The sequence below is a fragment of the Tachypleus tridentatus genome, chromosome 10 (genome assembly GCF_004210375.1).
Source record: "Tachypleus tridentatus isolate NWPU-2018 chromosome 10, ASM421037v1, whole genome shotgun sequence".
In the NCBI taxonomy this organism is placed as follows: Eukaryota; Metazoa; Arthropoda; class Merostomata; order Xiphosura; family Limulidae; genus Tachypleus; species Tachypleus tridentatus.
The window spans coordinates 120063377-120087652 of NC_134834.1; the positions used below are offsets into that span (position 1 = coordinate 120063377).

Here is a 24276-nt window from a genome sequence, read left to right on the forward strand (position 1 = left end):
GTTGGATGAGAATCATTCCTAGGAAACAATCAACGTGTAACTAACGGTTGGATGAGAATAATTTGTAGTAAGCAATCAACGGTAACTAACGGTTGGATGAGAATCATTCATAGTAAACAATCAACGTGTAACTAACGGTTGGATGAGAATCATTCATAGTAAACAATCAACGTGTAACTAATGGTTGGATGAGGATCATTCATAGCAAGCAATCAACATGTAACTTATGGTTGGATGAGAATCATTCCTAGGAAACAATCAACGTGTAACTAACGGTTGGATGAGAATAATTTGTAGTAAGCAATCAACGTGTAACTAACGGTTGGATGAGAATCATTCATAGTAAACAATCAACGTGTAACTAATGGTTGGATGAGAATCATTCATAGTAAACAATCAACGTGTAACTAATGGTTGGATGAGAATCATTCCTAGCAAACAATCAACGTGTAACTTATGGTTGGATGAGAATCATTCATAGTAAGCAATCAACGTGTAACTAATGGTTGGATGAGAATCATTCATAGTAAACAATCAATGGTTGGATGAGAATCATTCATAGTAAGCAATCAACGTGTAACCAATGGTTGGATGAGAATCATTCATAGTAAACAATCAATGGTTGGATGAGAATCATTCATAGTAAGCAATCAACGTGTAACTAACGGTTGGATGAGAATCATTCATAGTAAACAATCAACGTGTAACTAATGGTTGGATGAGGATCATTCATAGTAAGCAATCAACGTGTAACTTATGGTTGGATGAGAATCATTCCTAGGAAACAATCAACGTGTAACTAACGGTTGGATGAGAATAATTTGTAGTAAGCAATCAACGTGTAACTAACGGTTGGATGAGAATCATTTGTAGTAAGCAATCAACGTGTAACTAACGGTTGGATGAGAATCATTCATAGTAAACAATCAACGTGTAACTAATAGTTGGATGAGAATCATTCATAGTAAACAATCAACGTGTAACTAATGGTTGGATGAGAATCATTCCTAGCAAACAATCAACGTGTAACTTATGGTTGGATGAGAATCATTCATAGTAAGCAATCAACGTGTAACTAATGGTTGGATGAGAATCATTCGTAGCAAACAATCAACGTGTAATTAATGGTTGGATGAGAATCATTCATAGTAAACAATCAATGGTTGGATGAGAATCATTCATAGTAAGCAATCAACGTGTAACCAATGGTTGGATGAGAATCATTCATAGTAAACAATCAATGGTTGGATGAGAATCATTCATAGTAAACAATCAATGGTTGGATGAGAATCATTCCTAGGAAACAATCAACATGTAACTAATGGTTGGATGAGAATCATTCATAGTAAACAATCAATGGTTGGATGAGAATCATTCATAGTAAGCAATCAACGTGTAACCAATGGTTGGATGAGAATCATTCATAGCAAACAATCAACATGTAACTAATGGTTGGATGAGAATCATTCCTAGGAAACAATCAATGGTTGGATGAGAATCATTCATAGTAAGCAATCAATGTGTAATTAATGGTTGGATGAGAATCATTCATAGTAAGCAATCAACGTGTAACTTATGGTTGGATGAGAATCATTCCTAGGAAACAATCAACGTGTAACTAACGGTTGGATGAGAATAATTTGTAGTAAGCAATCAACGTGTAACTAACGGTTGGATGAGAATAATTTGTAGTAAGCAATCAACGTGTAACTAACGGTTGGATGAGAATCATTCATAGTAAACAATCAACGTGTAACTAACGGTTGGATGAGAATCATTCATAGTAAACAATCAACGTGTAACTAATGGTTGGATGAGGATCATTCATAGCAAGCAATCAACATGTAACTTATGGTTGGATGAGAATCATTCCTAGGAAACAATCAACGTGTAACTAACGGTTGGATGAGAATAATTTGTAGTAAGCAATCAACGTGTAACTAACGGTTGGATGAGAATAATTTGTAGTAAGCAATCAACGTGTAACTAACGGTTGGATGAGAATCATTCATAGTAAACAATCAACGTGTAACTAACGGTTGGATGAGAATCATTCATAGTAAACAATCAACGTGTAACTAATGGTTGGATGAGGATCATTCATAGCAAGCAATCAACATGTAACTTATGGTTGGATGAGAATCATTCCTAGGAAACAATCAACGTGTAACTAACGGTTGGATGAGAATAATTTGTAGTAAGCAATCAACGTGTAACTAACGGTTGGATGAGAATCATTCATAGTAAACAATCAATGTGTAACTAATGGTTGGATGAGAATCATTCATAGTAAACAATCAACGTGTAACTAATGGTTGGATGAGAATCATTCCTAGCAAACAATCAACGTGTAACTTATGGTTGGATGAGAATCATTCATAGTAAGCAATCAACGTGTAACTAATGGTTGGATGAGAATCATTCATAGTAAACAATCAATGGTTGGATGAGAATCATTCATAGTAAGCAATCAACGTGTAACCAATGGTTGGATGAGAATCATTCATAGTAAACAATCAATGGTTGGATGAGAATCATTCATAGTAAGCAATCAACGTGTAACCAATGGTTGGATGAGAATCATTCATAGCAAACAATCAACATGTAACTAATGGTTGGATGAGAATCATTCCTAGGAAACAATCAATGGTTGGATGAGAATCATTCATAGTAAGCAATCAACGTGTAATTAATGGTTGGATGAGAATCATTCATAGTAAGCAATCAACGTGTAACTTATGGTTGGATGAGAATCATTCCTAGGAAACAATCAACGTGTAACTAACGGTTGGATGAGAATAATTTGTAGTAAGCAATCAACGTGTAACTAACGGTTGGATGAGAATCATTTGTAGTAAGCAATCAACGTGTAACTAACGGTTGGATGAGAATCATTCATAGTAAACAATCAACGTGTAACTAATAGTTGGATGAGAATCATTCATAGTAAACAATCAACGTGTAACTAATGGTTGGATGAGAATCATTCTAGCAAACAATCAACGTGTAACTTATGGTTGGATGAGAATCATTCATAGTAAGCAATCAACGTGTAACTAATGGTTGGATGAGAATCATTCGTAGCAAACAATCAACGTGTAATTAATGGTTGGATGAGAATCATTCATAGTAAACAATCAATGGTTGGATGAGAATCATTCATAGTAAGCAATCAACGTGTAACCAATGGTTGGATGAGAATCATTCATAGTAAACAATCAATGGTTGGATGAGAATCATTCATAGTAAACAATCAATGGTTGGATGAGAATCATTCCTAGGAAACAATCAACATGTAACTAATGGTTGGATGAGAATCATTCATAGTAAACAATCAATGGTTGGATGAGAATCATTCATAGTAAGCAATCAACGTGTAACCAATGGTTGGATGAGAATCATTCATAGCAAACAATCAACATGTAACTAATGGTTGGATGAGAATCATTCCTAGGAAACAATCAATGGTTGGATGAGAATCATTCATAGTAAGCAATCAACGTGTAATTAATGGTTGGATGAGAATCATTCATAGTAAGCAATCAACGTGTAACTTATGGTTGGATGAGAATCATTCCTAGGAAACAATCAACGTGTAACTAACGGTTGGATGAGAATAATTTGTAGTAAGCAATCAACGTGTAACTAACGGTTGGATGAGAATCATTCATAGTAAACAATCAACGTGTAACTAACGGTTGGATGAGAATCATTCATAGTAAACAATCAACGTGTAACTAATGGTTGGATGAGGATCATTCATAGCAAGCAATCAACATGTAACTTATGGTTGGATGAGAATCATTCCTAGGAAACAATCAACGTGTAACTAACGGTTGGATGAGAATAATTTGTAGTAAGCAATCAACGTGTAACTAACGGTTGGATGAGAATCATTCATAGTAAACAATCAACGTGTAACTAATGGTTGGATGAGAATCATTCATAGTAAACAATCAACGTGTAACTAATGGTTGGATGAGAATCATTCCTAGCAAACAATCAACGTGTAACTTATGGTTGGATGAGAATCATTCATAGTAAGCAATCAACGTGTAACTAATGGTTGGATGAGAATCATTCATAGTAAACAATCAATGGTTGGATGAGAATCATTCATAGTAAGCAATCAACGTGTAACCAATGGTTGGATGAGAATCATTCATAGTAAACAATCAATGGTTGGATGAGAATCATTCATAGTAAGCAATCAACGTGTAACCAATGGTTGGATGAGAATCATTCACAGCAAACAATCAACATGTAACTAATGGTTGGATGAGAATCATTCCTAGGAAACAATCAATGGTTGGATGAGAATCATTCATAGTAAGCAATCAACGTGTAATTAATGGTTGGATGAGAATCATTCATAGTAAGCAATCAACGTGTAACTTATGGTTGGATGAGAATCATTCCTAGGAAACAATCAACGTGTAACTAACGGTTGGATGAGAATAATTTGTAGTAAGCAATCAACGTGTAACTAACAGTTGGATGAGAATCATTCATAGTAAACAATCAACGTGTAACTAACGGTTGGATGAGGATCATTCATAGTAAGCAATCAACGTGTAACTTATGGTTGGATGAGAATCATTCCTAGGAAACAATCAACGTGTAACTAACGGTTGGATGAGAATAATTTGTAGTAAGCAATCAACGTGTAACTAACGGTTGGATGAGAATCATTCATAGTAAACAATCAACGTGTAACTAATGGTTGGATGAGAATCATTCATAGTAAACAATCAACGTGTAACTAATGGTTGGATGAGAATCATTCCTAGCAAACAATCAACGTGTAACTTATTGTTGGATGAGAATCATTCATAGTAAGCAATCAACGTGTAACTAATGGTTGGATGAGAATCATTCGTAGCAAACAATCAACGTGTAACTAATGGTTGGATGAGAATCATTCATAGTAAACAATCAATGGTTGGATGAGAATCATTCATAGTAAACAATCAATGGTTGGATGAGAATCATTCATAGTAAGCAATCAACGTGTAACCAATGGTTGGATGAGAATCATTCATAGTAAACAATCAATGGTTGGATGAGAATTATTCCTAGGAAACAATCAACATGTAACTAATGGTTGGATGAGAATCATTCATAGTAAACAATTAATGGTTGGATGAGAATCATTCATAGTAAGCAATCAACGTGTAACCAATGGTTGGATGAGAATTATTCATAGCAAACAATCAACATGTAACTAATGGTTGGATGAGAATCATTCCTAGGAAACAATCAATGGTTGGATGAGAATCATTCATAGTAAGCATTCAACGTGTAATTAATGGTTGGATGAGAATCATTCATAGGAAACAACGTGTAACTAATGGTTGGATGAGAATCATTCATAGCAAACAATCAACGTGTAACTGATGCTATTAGTTATTGATGTAGTAATTACTTCCTTTACTGTATGTGGAACTTTACACACTAGACTAAGTGAAGATTTTGATGTTATTTTTGTCACTACCCTCAACAACCATGATACTGATTATATATAATCTTAGGTTGATATGAGTTAATACTAATTCTCAGTGTACTTAATATAGAGTATAACTATTTTTGAAGAGGTATTTTCAGACTTGAAATATCTAAATGTAGGGAAGAGAGGGGATGACAGCATATTACCTCACCAAAGGTTGGGCTGGACTGGTGGTAGTTTTAGAAAACCGTTTGCCTGACAGGTGTATTCAAGTGATCTGTGATTGTTCGGAAAGCATCAACGTTGTGTCAACCCGAGCCACACTCCGTACTGTAGACAGTATACCACCCCTTCACAGGTAGGGATAGCAAACTGTTGCCACTGGTGAAACTAATGGAAACGTTAGTTCCAGACATAGTATAGAAGGTGAAATCATATTCAAAGTGTTATTTGTAACAAAAAATCTCCTCATTAAACCATTTTCACAGTAAGTTTACATGAAAACTGGAGGTAACAGAGTATAGAATGTTTGTTGAGTATGACATAAAACACATAGTTCCAAGTCATTCGCCTACATATTGGACAGGAGAGTACATCGTGAGTAAATGTAATGTAAATATTATTTAGTTTCTGAAATAAGAACAACCATGAAATGTACCAGACAATACACTATATTATTCAGAGAAATTTACAATAATGTTTCTCTTTCAGTCACTAGAAACCAAGTTTCAAATTTGTGTTTTTAAGATGGCTGGTATTGGTTTTGAGAATACGTTTTTATTTTAAGTGGGTTTCTCATCTTCGAGAATTTCAAATTTGCACGTTAAAATCTAACATTTCATATACAACAGCCTGATATGTTATTAATTCACTGTTAACTTTGTACTGTTTAGTAAATTGAATATCTCTTACTTTTAATTCATTTTTAATTGGTAAACTTTTATTATTAAGATTATTTTGGAAACATTTAAAAGTAAATATTTATGTATACATGATTTAGTAACATCTATACTAAATTCAGATATTTAGATGTGTGAAAGTCATGTAGGTACTTAAATACTGCACATCGTTTGTAATCTACTAGAGATGAGTGGAAATTTAATACTGAAAGTGGATTTCGTATAAATATAAAAATTATTTCTGATTGTATCTCATTCACCATGACTTGAGATTTGGACTTGTGGTTACCATGCTTGGATTCACTGTATGAATATTACTGGTGTATCTCATTCACCATGACTTGAGATTTGGACTTGTGATTACCATGCTTGGATTCACTGTGTGAATATTACTGGTGTATCTCATTCACCATTACTTGAGATTTGGACTTGTGGTTAGCATGCTTGGATTCACTGAATGAATATTACTGGTGTATCTCATTCACCATTACTTGAGATTGGGACTTGTGGTTAGCATGCTTGGATTCACTGTATGAATATTACTGGTGTATCTCATTCACCATTACTTGAGACTTGGACTTGTGGTTAGCATGCTTGGATTCACTGTGTGAATATTACTGGTGTATCTCATTCACCATTACTTGAGACTTGGACTTGTGGTTAGCATGCTTGGATTCACTGTGTGAATATTACTGGTGTATCTCATTCACCATGACTTGAGATTGGGACTTGTGGTTAGCATGCTTGGATTCACTGTATGAATATTACTGGTGTATCTCATTCACCATGACTTGAGATTGGGACTTGTGGTTAGCATGCTTGGATTCACTGTATGAATATTACTGGTGTATCTCATTCACCATTACTTGAGACTTGGACTTGTGGTTAGCATGCTTGGATTCACTGTGTGAATATTACTGGTGTATCTCATTCACCATTACTTGAGACTTGGACTTGTGGTTAGCATGCTTGGATTCACTGTATGAATATTACTGGTGTATCTCATTCACCATTACTTGAGATTTGGACTTGTGGTTAGCATGCTTGGATTCACTGTGTGAATATTACTGGTGTATCTCATTCACCATTACTTGAGACTTGGACTTGTGGTTAGCATGCTTGGATTCACTGTGTGAATATTACTGGTGTATCTCATTCACCATTACTTGAGACTTGGACTTGTGGTTAGCATGCTTGGATTCACTGTGTGAATATTACTGGTGTATCTCATTCACCATTACTTGAGACTTGGACTTGTGGTTAGCATGCTTGGATTCACTGTGTGAATATTACTGGTGTATCTCATTCACCATTACTTGAGACTTGGACTTGTGGTTAGCATGCTTGGATTCACTGTGTGAATATTACTGGTGTATCTCATTCACCATTACTTGAGATTTGGACTTGTGGTTAGCATGCTTGGATTCACTGTATGAATATTACTGGTGTATCTCATTCACCATTACTTGAGACTTGGACTTGTGGTTAGCATGCTTGGATTCACTGTATGAATATTACTGGTGTATCTCATTCACCATTACTTGAGACTTGGACTTGTGGTTAGCATGCTTGGATTCACTGTGTGAATATTACTGGTGTATCTCATTCACCATGACTTGAGATTGGGACTTGTGGTTAGCATGCTTGGATTCACTGTGTGAATATTACTGGTGTATCTCATTCACCATGACTTGAGATTGGGACTTGTGGTTAGCATGCTTGGATTCACTGTGTGAATATTACTGGTGTATCTCATTCACCATGACTTGAGATTTGGACTTGTGGTTAGCATGCTTGGATTCACTGTATGAATATTACTGGTGTATCTCATTCACCATGACTTGAGATTTGGACTTGTGGTTAGCATGCTTGGATTCACTGTATGAATATTACTGGTGTATCTCATTCACCATTACTTGAGATTTGGACTTGTGGTTAGCATGCTTGGATTCACTGTATGAATATTACTGGTGTATCTCATTCACCATTACTTGAGACTTGGACTTGTGGTTAGCATGCTTGGGTTCACTGTATGAATATTACTGGTGTATCTCATTCACCATGACTTGAGATTTGGACTTGTGGTTAGCATGCTTGGATTGACTGTATGAATATTACTGGTGTATCTCATTCACCATTACTTGAGATTTGGACTTGTGGTTAGCATGCTTGGATGCACTGTATGAATATTACTGGTGTATCTCATTCACCATGACTTGAGATTTGGACTTGTGGTTAGCATGCTTGGATTCACTGTATGAATATTATTGGTGTATCTCATTCACCATTACTTGAGATTTGGACTTGTGGTTAGCATGCTTGGATGCACTGTATGAATGACAGTCAAATCATTCTGTCATACAAAAGTTGACAGTCTGTACTGTTCACTACTTACCTACCCTATAGTCTGTAACAAGAATGTAGTTAAGCACAGATAGAATGTTTAATGACAATTTAAAATCTTGTCTTCAATGAATGGATCACATTTGGTTCACTGGTAATGATCAGTTTGACAGTGTGAATGTGGCTTCTTTCTCAGCTGTTTATGTGAAAAATATTAATTATAGATCATACTCCCTTAGACCATTATATTATTGGAGGTACCACATCATGTTCTTTTATACTTAAATAGCAAGCATAAGGTTCTGACTACAAGATATACAAAGTTGTATGTCTCTCTTTCACTTCAGTGGGACTATAAGGTTTTAACTACAAGATATACAAAGTGATAGGTCTGTCTTTCACATCAGTGGAAGTACAAGATTACAAGAAATACAAGTGATAGGTCTGTCTTTCACATTAGTGGAACTACAAGGTTTTAACTGCAAGATATACAAAGTGGTAGGTCTGTCTTTCACATTAGTGGAACTACAAGGTTTTAACTACAAGATATACAAAGTGATAGGTCTGTCTTTCACATTAGTGGAAATACAAGGTTTTAACTGCAAGATATACAAAGTGGTAGGTCTGTCTTTCACATTAGTGGAAATACAAGGTTTTAACTACAAGATATACAAAGTGGTAGGTCAGTCTTTCACATTAGTGGAAATACAAGGTTTTAACTGCAAGATATACAAAGTGATATGTCTGTCTTTCACATCAGTGGAAGTACAAGATTACAAGAAATACAAGTGATAGGTCTGTCTTTCACATTAGTGGAAATACAAGGTTTTAACTACAAGATATACAAAGTGGTATGTCTGTCTTTCACATTAGTGGAAATACAAGGTTTTAACTGCAAGATATACAAAGTGATATGTCTGTCTTTCACATCAGTGGAAGTACAAGATTACAAGAAATACAAGTGATAGGTCTGTCTTTCACATTAGTGGAAATACAAGGTTTTAACTACAAGATATACAAAGTGGTAGGTCTGTCTTTCACATTAGTGGAAATACAAGGTTTTAACTACAAGATATACAAAGTGGTAGGTCTGTCTTTCACATTAGTGGAAATACAAGGTTTTAACTACAAGATATACAAAGTGGTAGGTCTGTCTTTCACATTAGTGGAACTACAAGGTTTTAACTACAAGATATACAAAGTGGTAGGTCTGTCTTTCACATTAGTGGAAATACAAGGTTTTAACTACAAGATATACAAAGTGGTAGGTCTGTCTTTCACATTAGTGGAAATACAAGGTTTTAACTACAAGATATACAAAGTGGTAGGTCTGTCTTTCACATTAGTGGAAATACAAGGTTTTAACTACAAGATATACAAAGTGGTAGGTCTGTCTTTCACATTAGTGGAAATACAAGGTTTTAACTACAAGATATACAAAGTGGTAGGTCTGTCTTTCACATTAGTGGAAATACAAGGTTTTAACTACAAGATATACAAAGTGGTAGGTCTGTCTTTCACATTAGTGGAATACAAAGTGATATGTCTGTCTTTCACATCAGTGGAAGTACAAGATTACAAGAAATACAAGTGATAGGTCTGTCTTTCACATTAGTGGAACTACAAGATATACAAAATAGTAGGTCTGTATTTCATATTAGTGAAACTACCATGTTTTAACTACAAGATACACAAGTGGTATGTCTGTCTTTCACATCAGTGGAAATACAAGGTTTTAACTACAAGATATACAAAGTGATATGTCTGTCTTTCACATTAGTGGAAATACAAGGTTTTAACTACAAGATATACAAAGTGATAGGTCTGTTTTTCACATCAGTGAAACTACAAGGTTTTAACTACAAGATATACAAAATAGTAGGTCTGTATTTCATATTAGTGAAACTACCATGTTTTAACTACAAGATACACAAGTGGTATGTCTGTCTTTCACATCAGTGGAACTGTAAAGTTCTTACACATAGTGATAATTACTTGAGATTAAATGATTTTCTTTTTGTTTTGGAGCTACAACAGTTTCTTTACTTTCTTCTAGGCAAGTAATCATAGTTTTGACCCAGCTTGAAGGAAGTGGTGGGTTCTCCATTGCCCACAGACTGACTCACCGTGTCTCATCTTCCGGAGGATTACATGACTGGGGACCGCCTGGAACAAACCACATTCCTGCAATTGATCAGAAAGTCTTTGGACTGCATGCCCCTCGACCTCTTTAAACCTGAGCATTTCTAGTCAGAAAGCACGTTTGATATTTGTTAATTTTGTTAACCATGACCTCAGTTTTTATCCGTAGTTACCATAGTCATTTGTCTTACCAAAGATCTACATACTTGCTCATCAGAATGAGGTATTCATACAACCATCAATGAATAGTTGACAATTAAACCAAACTGATGGTTTTAAGTTTTAATACAAGCAATCCTTTTCAGAAAAAAAATCTTCCTGAAATCAATCATTCTCATCTTGCTTTACTACACTCTTTAAAAAAGAAAAGTTAAGTCCTGTTAAGAAATATGTACAGTACTTGAGTTTTGTATCACAATTGATTATTTTAATATGTGAGATTGACTTCTGAGGAACTTGAATTTCATAGAAACTGACTATAAGAGCTTGTATATTAGCAAAGAAAAGTTTTCATTAGGAGACTGGTATGTACAATTAATTGTAAAAGTTGGAGCCAAAGGGAAAAGAAGACATTGATGGGCTTTAAATGATAATTATATTTTAATTGTGTGACAAGATAATATATACTTAGAGCTGTACCATACTGTATATTATACATAATCAGTTTTCACATCAAGTAAGTTGTTTGTAATGTGCAGAATTTGATTAAGTTAACTGAGAAGTTCTTTAGGTTAGAGTTTGTTACGTTTCTATGACTGTGTTATTTTGTAATTGTGGATACATATCTACCGAGTCTTTAGTCCAACATTTGCTGTTGTTTTGTTTGTATTGTTTTACTTGTCACTAAGCCAGTATTTAAAAACTGTTTTGTTCAGTATTTCACTATGTGGTGCTTATTGGTGTAATTTCTTAAAAGTTTCTGCCTCACAGAAAATACACCAGTATTTAACCCCCAACAGTGCAGTGACTTATTTCCTGCATTGTTTTTTAATTCTTGGTTGTCTTTAGTTTACAGAATTTATGTAGTTTACAAAATGGACAGCCAAGAACCCAAGTTAACAGTTTTTACTGTTGTATGTAATTTGTGATCTTTACTTATGTAACGTTTTCTTAAGTCACTTGTTTTATACTGTTTCTCAGATGCTCTGTAACCTAACTTACTCCATTCCTTATTAAGTCACTTGTTTTATACTGTTTCTCAGATGCTCTGTAACCTAACTTACTCCATTCCTTATTAAGTCACTTGTTTTATACTGTTTCTCAGATGTTCTGTAACCTGACTTACTCCATTTCTTATAAAGTCACTTGTCTTATACTGTTTCTCAGATGCTCTGTAACCTGACTTACTCCATTTCTTATTAAGTCACTTGTTTTATACTGTTTCTCAGATGTTCTGGAACCTGACTTACTCCATTTCTTATAAAATCACTTGTCTTATACTGTTTCTCAGATGCTCTGTAACCTGGCTTACTCCATTTCTTATTAAGTCACTTGTCTTATCCTGTTTCTCAGATGTTCTGTAACCTGACACTATAATTGTTGAGATGTCCTTTAGAAGGGGTTCTTGGTGTGGAAGTTAACAACCTAGTGTTAGACTAAATTAGGGACAAAAGTATTTTTGAACTGTATTAAGTTTGTGTATTTTAGTATCATAATTCAGTTAAATAACAGAAATCTATTATATATATGCCATAAGCATACCATTCTTGTATGCAAACATATTGTAAACACTAAGATCTTTTTGTCAGCTGTTTTTTTACAATGTTATCATATCCTGAATTATATAAAATATAAAAGTAAATTGTATTACATCACTATCATTCTATTAAACTGAGATAAGATACGTTATTCTAGTTCCCCTGGTGTGTCAATAGTACATTTATGGTAAAATCCAGGATTTGATTCTCATTGGGGACAGAATATAGGTAGTCCACTGTGTAGCTAACATCAGTTAACATTACATTCAGGGTATAGTGAGTGCAAATAGCTTAGTGTTAATTTGCACAAAGCCTGGTAATATATTTGTAAAACAAATTGTTTTTCTCTTCTCTGAAAACTTTAAGACTGCATCTTTAAAGTTCTTGAATAACAAAATGCACTTTTAATTTAATATTGTAGGAAATGTTTGATAATGAACCATTTGACTACAAACACTTTGGGGTTCAACCTCTGTTTGTTAGGAATGTTCACAGTCTCAGAGAGTGAAAATAATCACAGACTTGAGATTTAAATTTTTTTTAAAACAGTTGTAGATGACCCAGAGTTAGTAATTTAACAAATAATACTTTCTATGAAATCTAACCAGAACATTCAGTATATTTATGATATAAAATATCTTGTTACTCCAGTAATAAATTACTTATTTTATGTAAAGTTCATATAACTGTTTTTCCTCCACTTAATTTCCAAGAAGGAATTCAATAAATATCAACTTATTGGAATTTACAAAACTGACCTTTAGAAACAAGTGTAAAAAAGTGGTAGTGGTCATCCAATTTCCCTGCAATGACGAAATCCACATTTCTTTAACCTTCAGGATCACAATGAGAAATTAAATCAATTTCAATGTTCAACAATTGACTTTTAGATCAGAACTTTTCACGTGATATTTAAATATAGGGATAAATATATCATGTATTATGTGACTGGCATTTACACATTATAGTCATTATTGTCTACTGAACAACTCTGAAGTGGCTTATTGAAGTATGTTCATTGAGTCCTGCTTATTTATACGTGTATCTGGGTTTAGAGTCATATGAAAGAAACATTTGTGACTATTACAAAATAGTCTAGTCATATTACATTATGTTAGGTAGAATAAAAACCACAGATTAACTGCTACAAGTAACTTTTGTAGGTTTTTCATTATAATGTATTTTATGTCCATTATTGGTTATCTGCTTCTTCAAAATTCTGTTATTACAGCCAAATTACTTCACCTTTGTTATTGTACCTGATATATGTATGTATCAAAATTAATGTAATACATTACTTTCTAGACAGAACCAGTATACATCTTCTAAAAATATCACAATTAACTGATAATACAAGTTACTGCATTTTGTGTGGTCCTTTCACAGTAAAAATTGTGTTTATACCTGTTGTTTCCAGCTTGTTACTGTGTACATAGTTGTTACTACTCAACTGTGTGTTTATACCCCTTGTCTCCAGGTGACACCCATCCAGTTTGTTACTCTCTAAATGGTTGTTACTATCCAACCTTGTGTTTACAAAACACCCATTGTCTCCAGGTGACACCCTCTCCAACTTTGTGTTTATACCCATTGTCTCCAGATGACTCATCCAGCTTGTTACTGTCTACATGGTTGTTACTATCCAACCTTGTGTTTACACCCATTGTCTCCAGGTGACACCCTTCCAGTTGGTTACTCTCCAACTTTGTGTTTATACCCATTGTCTCCAGATGACTCATACAGCTTGTTACTGTCTACATGGTTGTTACTATCCAACCTTGTGTTTACACCATTGTCTCCAGGTGACACCCTTCCAGTTGGTTACTCTCCAACTTTGTGTTTATACCCATTGTCTCCAGATGACTCATACAGCTTGTTACTGTCTACATGGTTGTTACTATCCAACCTTGTGTTTACACCCATTGTCTTCAGGTGACACCCTTCCAGTTGGTTACTCTCCAACGTTGTGTTTATACCCATTGTCTCCAGATGATTCATACAGCTTGTTACTATCCAACCTTGTGTTTACACCCATTGTATCCAGATGACTTCCATCCAGCTTGTTACTGTCTACATGGTTGTTACTATCCAACCTTGTGTTTACACCGATTGTCTCCAGATGACTCCCATCCACCTTGTTACTGTCAACATGGTTGGAACGATCCAACAGGCTCTATCCTTGAATTCCATTACACATGTAGTTACAATAAACCTCTGTTTCTGGTTTAGGTAAGTATTCAAAACTACAATGATAATTTAAAAATATAATTTTTCACACATTTTATTCTTTATAGAAACAGTTTCAATAAACTTAACAACATTAATCACTGCACAGTTTCTTTAATGTTCAGAAGTTATACAGTTCAAGTAGTTTTAACAGTGTCAGTTTTGAGTGCCTTCTGGAATAGTAGTAATTATATGAATTAGGCTAATAAACTGTCAAAAATTCTGAAGTGTTTTTACAACATGCCTTAAAGGCATTAGTACCAAGCTTTTCTTCATTTATATATATAGTCTTTTAAAAACGTTTAATTCTCAATTACAAGTTTTTTATATTGCAAATGGTCAAAAGACAACCAATGTGGTTACAATACAATCATCTCACTCAGTATTGTAAGATTGTAGGATACATCGAGTAGTCAAGTACACTGTTAGCTTATTGGCATTCAATTTTTAATTTGAATAGGATGTGTATCAACTGTAAATAAAGGATTGTGATGGTTGTATATACTGCATTAGAAGGAATCACAGATTCATGATATTATGTGGTCTTTTCTCATCAGTTTACAGGAAGCATCGATAATAGTCGAATATGTCTTACACGGCAGGTCTGAGGTAAAACTGTTCTACAAATAGCACATATTACTACTAAAAAAAAATACTTTGTGAATGACCTTTCTATAAAGGAACTCTCAAGTTATGTGTGAAAATATGGGCTGTTTGCTCTCAAGTACTGATATAATAAAGTTTCTAAACTCTCATCAGCCTGTTTTCTTTCTTTAGTGATGAAGCACAAACTGAGTGTACCAGTTTTCCTGAATCTCCTGATAATCAAGTTAAAAGTGTAAAGGAAAAATGAAAGTTGAGTGTATTTTACACAAAAAATTACTACAAATTCAATTTAAATGCCATATTACTGTTAATAGTAACTCACTTGAAAGAAATACACAAGGTTATTTTGATATGTCAAACCACGTGAGATATGACAAATATTTTTATCATCTAAGTTTGTGTTGTGTCAAAGGCTGATATTTTCTCCTACTTGAAAGAAATAATATTAGTGACTTAGTAATGTTCTAGCATCAGTTTCATCTTTTAGACTATGAATTCATTGCTAAGATACTTGTTAAATCAGTAAGTATAAGTTTTGTTTATACACGGAATGACATTCAAGAATTTATCAGGTGTTTATATTAAAAAGGTTTTAGGGCCTTGTCACATCCAGTCATGCTCTATCTTGTGACCACATACTTTACCAATAGCCTTTCAGTGTATTTTCTACTACAGAAGGCCTCACATTAAGGTACACCAATGGTCCCTGCAGCTTTCCATTAGCTACATGTGTAAAAGTGAGGTTCAATATACATAGTGCCATTCATGGTAAAGTAAATACCAAAAACAAAATAGAAATACTGTAGACATGCCTTTCAGAAGTTCCAGATAGTATACAAACTGTAACATTACCTTGCACTATAATCCATCAGACTGACACTGCTAGTTCAAAGAGAAAATTTAAGTACAAATATCTTTGTAAACCATCGTAGTTTGTGTGTACTAACCTCCTTTCATATTTTACTAAAAACAATCAGTGTATATACACATAGTAAATTACATTCAATATTACTTCCCCAATCTGGGTCATTTGCCAAGACTTGTGTTACCATATAAAATAGTACTATGACAGTGTTGAAGCCTCAGTGTTCCTTGATATCTAAAACTGCCAATGGTAGCCAAGCTTTTATTCCTATTGTATCATGCTGTCATAAGGAATGATTTCACGCTTACAAGGAAACTGATGAATCGGCTAGGAAATACAAGATATTCTGAGTGATACTGGTGTCCTCTGTTAACTAAAATGTTAACTAAATTACCCTGTATTAACATTTCCATTACTTTAAAGGATACTATAGCAGGAGATGGTAAAGTTTACTGTGGATTCAGATACTGAAAATAATTAATCCTTCACTTCCACATACACATTTTATTTACATCCAGAAAAATCTTTTAACAGTTTCATTCAAGAGTTCCATCACAATACACACAAAAATTGGCTCTGTACTACAGTCTATAATATGAACCTGTGAACTAGTAAATTTTGTTCACTCTTGAAAATGAAAACGTTTTTACACTTGCTACTTCAACTGAAAAACAGAAAATATACATTTCTTTCATTCTAACCATCAGCACTAAGCCTACTTTATCACAGAGTAATTAAATTTCAACATTTGTAACAGTTTAAGATGATTATCTGCTTGAGGGAAATTGTCTCATGAAAATAGAACCAAAACTGAGAAAAATTTACCTTGTTTATTAAACGTCAGAATTAGTGACACAAGCACCACCTACATGAAACCGTTCAAGAATTAAACACAAAACAGAATTGTTTTATTTACCACTTAAGTGTTTGTACTAATAACAGTTTTCAAGAATTAAACACAAAACAGAATTGTTTTATTTACCACTTAAGTGTTTGTACTAATAACAGTTTTTAAGAAAACTATCTGTAAAAATACAAGTTCTACTCAAAACACTGAATCTAATCAGATTCCCTGACCAGACTATTATATATTTGTTAAAATATCCTAAATTACATATGATTTTCCACTACATGTAGAAATCAATTAGTCAATAAATAGACAGAGAAACAATGATGTTGGCAAATGACAGGGTCTATCAAACAAGAAAAAAAAAAGAACCCACATCAATAATTAACATTAGGCAACAATCCCAAAAGATCCAAGAGAAAGACATCACAAAGTGAAACGTACAAAACAAGCAAAGATGGTAATACGCTTACTGTTATGAGGACTTTGAACTAATCCAAGTGCAATAGAGTGGTGTCAGGAAGCAGGGCTGTTGGAAACCTGTTCCTCTTCTTGGTAGGCAGTTCCGTTGATAACGTAGGATGTTCCCAGTCCATACAAGTGGCCACAGTATTTGTCATCGTCGATGTTATCTTCAAAAAACATCTGTTAATAATAAGTCAAAACAGCCTTACCTCTGATACATCGATACATACAGAGTACGGCCCCAAATACTATCTCTTGTTCCTTCAAATACTGGTCAATATAATGAATAAACAATTTGATAACCCTCCTAGTTCAAACCTGCTTTGTCTTATTTTTAACACTACCCAAGGATACCTTCTACATAAAGTTCAAGATAACCACAAGCCTGTCAGCAAGATGTCTTCTACTTATTGAACATTATTTTGTAACCTAGTAGCACAAATACCCCAATCAAACGAAATGTTGAAAAGTGAAACAGTAAATGCAGAAAGTAGCAGTAGAATTATAGGATACATCCATTCATGCTACAGTTAAGTCAGTCTTAGAATTAGAAACTTCTAATTTATCAAGGAGACAATATACGCTACAACTTCAATTCACAAAGAATGCCTGAAAAGCAACCTATTTTTGCTTCAACACACTATACTATCACTTGAGATGTAAAGAAACTGTAACAAACGTGACTAACAATTTAAATCAGCCAGAAATAATAATGTAAGCCATAAAGATTTACATTACACATCCAGAATTACACTCAGTGACCACTTTATTAGGTACACCTGCTCTTTAACACAAACAGTGAATCATACAGCTGAAACTCAATATATAAACATGCAGAAATAGTCATGAAGTTCATTGTTGTTTGACTAAACATTAGAATGGGGAACGTGTGATCTACGTAACTTTCACTGTGGAATGATTGTTGGTGCCAGACGTTGTGGTTCCAGCATCTCAGAAACTCCTGACCTCCTGAGATTTTCACACACTACAGTCTCCAGAGTTTACAGGTCGGTTGATTTAGTGTTTTATGGCACAAAGCAGCTAGGCTATCTGCACCAAACGTCAGGTAAAATAAATTAAATGTAGTAAAAGAAATAAAAGGAAATGAAGGTAAAACAAAACATCATTGATAAACAGAAAAAGTATAAAACCAATGTTGACACCTAGTCTACAATGTTAAGAGAGAAAGCAGAGTAAGAGAAGTTGTAAAGGACTTCCTGTAGCAGAATGGTAATGATCATAACCCACCAGGAAGACTAACAGGTAAGTACAAGAACCACCGTCAGTCACCTGAAGTTGGCCTTTCCAGTCCTGGTTCCGGGTTATATGTCACAATGGCCAGTATCAAAAAGTAAAGTAATAAAAGTTTTAAAGACGTGCAGAAAAATTGAAATAACAACTCGCCAGGACAACTAACGGGTAGTTCAGACAGCAGCATTAGTCACCTGAAGTTGGCCTTTCCAGTCCTGGTGTCGAGTTATTTAATGTTCTGGCCATTTTACAATGTCAAACTGAACTAGAGAGATTGAGACTCTTAAAAGAGAACCACAATAAAAAGGTGTAATGAATAAATATCAAACACTTAAATGACCATTAATGGCCATTAAAAAACTAAAAACTTTATCAAGGTGAACAGTGTCACCAACACCAATAACACTGTCAAATGTTACAGACAAACTCTGGGACAAAACATGTTTAAAATAGTGCCGTCGTTGAGAGTCGTAACGATGGCAGGAAAGTAAAATGTGGCTTACAGTGATTTGAGTGTTACACAAACTACACACTGGTGCATCAGTTCCAGATAAAAGAAAACGATGAGTTAAAAAACTGTGACAAATGTGTAGTCTAGTTAGAACAACTTTCTCTTTCCGATCCTTATGGTAACAAGACGGCCAAAGTTCAATATAGGGTTTAATTTGGAAAAGCTTGTTATCCCATTGCTCACTCCAAGTCGACTGCCAGCAGACACGGAGCCGAGCCTTGAATACAGGACCACAGTCCATGTATGGAATAGGCAGAGTGGTGATAGTTCCAGAGCAGACAGATTTAGCTGCCGTGTCTGCAAGCTCGTTCCCACGAATACCAACATGGCCTGGTATCCAGAAAAACTGGACAGAAGTAGATGTTAATGAAAAATGGGCCAGTCGGTTTTGAATATCAGTGAGAACAGGGTGTGAGCCAACAAGAAGCAATTTCAGGGCCAGTAAAGAACTAAGTGAGTCAGTATAAATAGTGCAGTTAGAGTACTGCTTAGCTTCAATATGATCCAGGGCAAGAGATATGGCATACAGTTCAGCAGTGAACACAGAAGCTGAAGAGGGGATTCTGCATGCAACTACCAAACCATGACAGAGCCCACAGAGTTACCTGATTTGGAACCATCCGTATAAATTGGAATAGAAAGATTGTTCAAAAGATGTTCAGTAAATATAAGACAGTACTTCCAATCGGGAGTATCTGCCTTTCTCAGATGACTTAAAGAAACGTCACATTTGGGTACTGTAAAAAGCCATGGTGGGATGGGCTGGCCAGTGGATTTTGCAATGTTATCCAAAGACAGACCCAATTCATCCAATTGTGCCTGGATGCGAAGGCCAAAAGGAGCAATGACAGATCATCTGTTCTGAAAAAGTAAGGCCCACTGAGGAAGGAAAACACATCCCCAGGTGGGATGCTTTGGTAAGGAACAAAGTTTTGAAGAATATAGTAAACACAGTTACAAACGGCAAAGGTGCAGAGAAGGTTCTTGAGATTCTACATATAAGCTTTGAACTGGAGAGGTGCGAAAATCCCCAGTGCAGAGTCAAAGTCCTTGGTGATGAATGGGGTCCAGCATCTTTAAGGCCAAGGGTCTGGCAGAGCCATAGACCATTCATCCATAGTCGAGTTTCGATCGAATAAGAGCACAATATATCTTTAACATAGAGCATCGATCCGCTCCACAACTGGTGGTAGAGAGGACACAGAGGATGTTTAGTGCATTTGACCCGTAGCTGCTTTAAGTGTGGTATAAAGGTTAGCTTACGGTCAAAGATAAGCCCCAAGAACTTGGTCTCAGGGACCATTGGCAGGGAAACTTCACCGATACGGAGTTCAGGATCAGGGTGAACACCCTGTTGGCAGCAAAAGTGCATGCAAACGGTTTTTAGAGAAAAATTAAAGCTGTTCGCCATAGTCCACTTCAGTACACGATTGAGAGCAGTTTGTAGTTGCCACTTAATATATCTCACATTCGACAACTGACACGAGATATGAAAGTTGGTGACATACAGCCCGTTTGCAACAGTGAGAGGGAGTTGTTCAGTGATGGTATTAATCTTTATACTGAAAAGTGTGACACTCAAACACAGCCCTGAGAGACCCCAAGCTCCTGTAGAAAAGAATGGGAAAGTGTCGAACCCACACAAACTTCGAATCTCCTGTCTATTAAAAATTTTTAATAAACATGGTCAAATGGCCATGTAACCCATATGTATGGAGGTCTCACAAAATGCCATACCTCCATGTTGTGTCAAAAGCCTTCTCAATGTCAAAGAATATTGATACAAGATGTTGTCTTTTGAGAAAGGCTTCTCTGGCGTTTCAAGTCAAATTAGGTGGTCCATGGTGGAGTGCTGTCGTCGGAACCCACACTGGGTGGACGAAAGGAGGTTGTTTGAATCGAGAAACCAAACAAGACGAGCATTAACCATCCTCTCTAAGGTCTTACAGAGACAGCTCATCAAAATAATTGGACGGTAGTTTGAAGGAACCTTGGAAACTTTCTCAGGTTTAAAGAAAGATAGGACAATAGCCGGGCGCCAGGCATCAGGAAAAACATTCTCCTGCCAGATCTGGTTAAAAACAATTAGAAGAATATCAAGAGAAGCAGGAGAGAGATTGTGCAGCATGTCATAGTGCACATCATCAGGTACAACAGATGTACTGCCAGACCGATGAAGGGCCATATTCAGTTCCACCAGTGTAAAGGGACAACTATAGTCAAAGAGACAGTCAGTTCGAAGGAAAGAGGTGAACTCTCTGCCTGAGTCTTGATGGCCAAAAAGGCGGAGGAACAAGCAGAAGTGTTAGACTCCTGGCAAAAGCTTTCACCTTGAGTATCAGCGATGCTCCGGACATCAGCTACCTCTTGGCCATTAGAGTGTAAGATCGAGAGGGGGACAGAATTGTAGTGCCCACTGATCTTTCAAACCCTGTCCCATATGACCTTGGTACTGGTGGTAGAAGATATGCTAGTTGTGAACTTAATCCAAGATTCCTTCTGGCTTTGACGTCTTACACACCTTGTATTTGCACGGGCCCGTTGGAAAGCTGTGCAATTTGAAAGTGTGGGATATCTACAGAAAGTATCCCAGGCCGGTTATTGAGCCTTCCGTGCCATGTGGCAGACAGGATTCCACCACGGAGGAGGATATCATGGAAAACGTGTCAAGGTTTTAGGAATACACTGAGCAGCTGCTTGTATAATACAATCAGTTACTGCTGCCACACAGTCATCTATTGATGGCTGACTGATGATGGCAGGATCAATTATGCGAGAGCAGTGAAAGTGGACCAGTCTGCCTGGCATTGACCACAGCCTGTTTCTCTCAAGATTATAGGAAATTATCACTGCTTCGTGGATTATTGTCAACCCTCCATGAAAAATGGGATAATAATGAAGGGGAGCAAACTGAAATATCAATAGCAGAAAAGGACTGACTAGGTGCATGAAAATAAGTGGAAGAACCAGTATTGAAAAGAGAAAGGTTATGATCAGAGAGCATACACTCTACAGAATGATCCCTCCTATAAATAACAGCACTTCCCCGCAGGGGATGATGTCCATTAATGTCCCCCAGGATTAGAAAGGGAGACGGAAACTGTTCAACAAGAGCATCAAGGTCTGATTGATCATATGTCTCTCCAGGGGACAGATAGAGAGAACAAACAGTGATGGTATGACCCAAGAAAACACGGATGGCTACGGCCTTCAAGGGTGTGTTGAGTGGGCACATGCTGATCAACCAACAGTGCCACCCCTCCATGTACTTGTTCATCACACAGCCTGTCATTTCTGTACAGAGAAAACTGCTGAAAGGTGACTGCATCGACAGGTTTCAGAAATGCTTCTTGTAAGGAAAGACATGCAGGATGGTAAGAAGCAATCAGTGTTTTGATGTCATCCAGATTAGAATGTAAACCTCGACAGTTCCATCGTATCAAGGTGGTCATTTTTAATGACATGTAGGCGAATTGGCCAGAGAACCCTTCTGTTTATGACCATGTCTTTTTTCCTTACTGTCCTTATTCGGAGGAAATCTATCGACCTCCATGGATCCTGTCCTGGGTCGATTGGGCAGGTCTTTGTTGTTGGAAGGGGATTCCAGTGACTGAGGATGCAAACAAACGATTGTTTTGCATCTTGGGGTGGGAGAAAAAGATGTATCTGAAAAAATGCCTGTATCTGAAACTAAAGGATGTGGATCTTGGGGTTTGTTGGAATGTATGGGAGGAACAGAAATGGGTGTAGAAGTTGATTCATCGACCTTTTTAACCATGAAGGTCAAAAGGCTTTTCGTTTGTTTTGAAAATGATTCTCTTGGAGGCACAGAGATCTGTCTGCACTCCCACTGTAGTTGTGGAATGATGTGCAGCAGCATATGTCCGAGATGAAGTGGCAGACAGCAATTTCCGAGAGTCTCAGGATAGCTAATGTTATGAGTCATTTTCAAACACTGCATCTCTTTTTTCCTCCAACCATTTTGGGCAAGAATGAAAGTAGGAAGGATGAGAACCATTACAGTTGACACAATGTGGGTCCGTATCACACTCATAAGCATCGTGGCTTTTGCCACCAAAACGAGCATGTTAGGGAACCATGACATGACATCTTTGAGTGGCCAAACATCTGACATTGGAAACATCAGAAAGGGTTTGGAATGTAAGGCCATACCCTGCAATTCAGATAGTCAGCCTTGATGGTGGCAGGCAGATATGGTGAAGTAAATGCGAGAATGAGGACATTGGTTGGCATCATAATTTCATCTTTGCGAGTGGATATACGCCTCACTGCAGAAACTCCTTGGCTGGAGAAACCAGCGAGAACCTCTGACTTGGGGATGTTCTTCAAATCCCTCTCAACAATAACTCCTTGTGATGAATTCAAGGTAGCATGAGGGGTAACTTCAATAGGTACATCCCCAATTGCCTTTGAATTCAAGAGACGTTCACTGTGTTGGGATGTGGATGTTTCAACCAATATGTCTCCAGATCAAAGCTTCTTTACTGACTTTGGAGAGAGAGCAAGTCCCTCTAGTCCCTTCTGAATAAAAGAGAGGGATATTTGCCCTAAAGGTTTTTTCTGAAAGAAAATGTAATATAAGAAAATGGGGTAGAGGTGTTACAGATGTTAAAGAGTGCTGCTCAGAGTCTTCAAGACGTGGTCGTTTACCTATTGAGTATTTTTTCACTATTTTATTTAAATTTTTTGTTGGAGGATCCATAGAAAAAAAGGAAAATTTCTGTACCCACTGACCCCACCCACCATGGAGCCCTACGAGGGGACGCACTACAATGTCATGCAAGGACATTGCAACAATGCCAGGGTTTTTTGAGCACTATACCCAAACACCAGCATCAGGCACAATGTCCACAACACCCACTGAGAACTTCCAATGCTGGTACTTGGTTGACTCTAGCCCAAGTGGACCAGCCAACTTACCCAAGGGGGACCACCCAAAGGCTGCCCGTCTACAGGA

At 36.2% G+C, this 24276-nt stretch overlaps 1 protein-coding gene and 1 pseudogene across 3 annotated transcripts in view; one reads left to right on the plus strand and one right to left on the minus strand.

The window, feature by feature from the left end:
* The window catches only part of LOC143230187 (calpain-15-like), a 54872-nt gene extending 39364 nt beyond the window's left edge, over positions 1–15508 (plus strand). For both annotated transcript variants that reach the window (XM_076463315.1, XM_076463314.1), the window contains 2 exons: positions 5626–5804; positions 10745–15508. In XM_076463315.1, the coding sequence (XP_076319430.1) occupies positions 5626–5804; positions 10745–10922 (357 nt within the window). In that variant the 3' untranslated portion in view covers positions 10923–15508. The remainder of the gene's footprint in view (positions 1–5625; positions 5805–10744) is intronic.
* Positions 15509–16713: 1205 nt separating this feature from the next.
* The window catches only part of LOC143230190 (CCR4-NOT transcription complex subunit 7-like), a 28479-nt pseudogene continuing 20916 nt past the window's right edge, over positions 16714–24276 (minus strand). Inside the window, exon 7 of the transcript XR_013016275.1 lies at positions 16714–17716. The product of XR_013016275.1 is annotated as a CCR4-NOT transcription complex subunit 7-like (transcript). The remainder of the gene's footprint in view (positions 17717–24276) is intronic.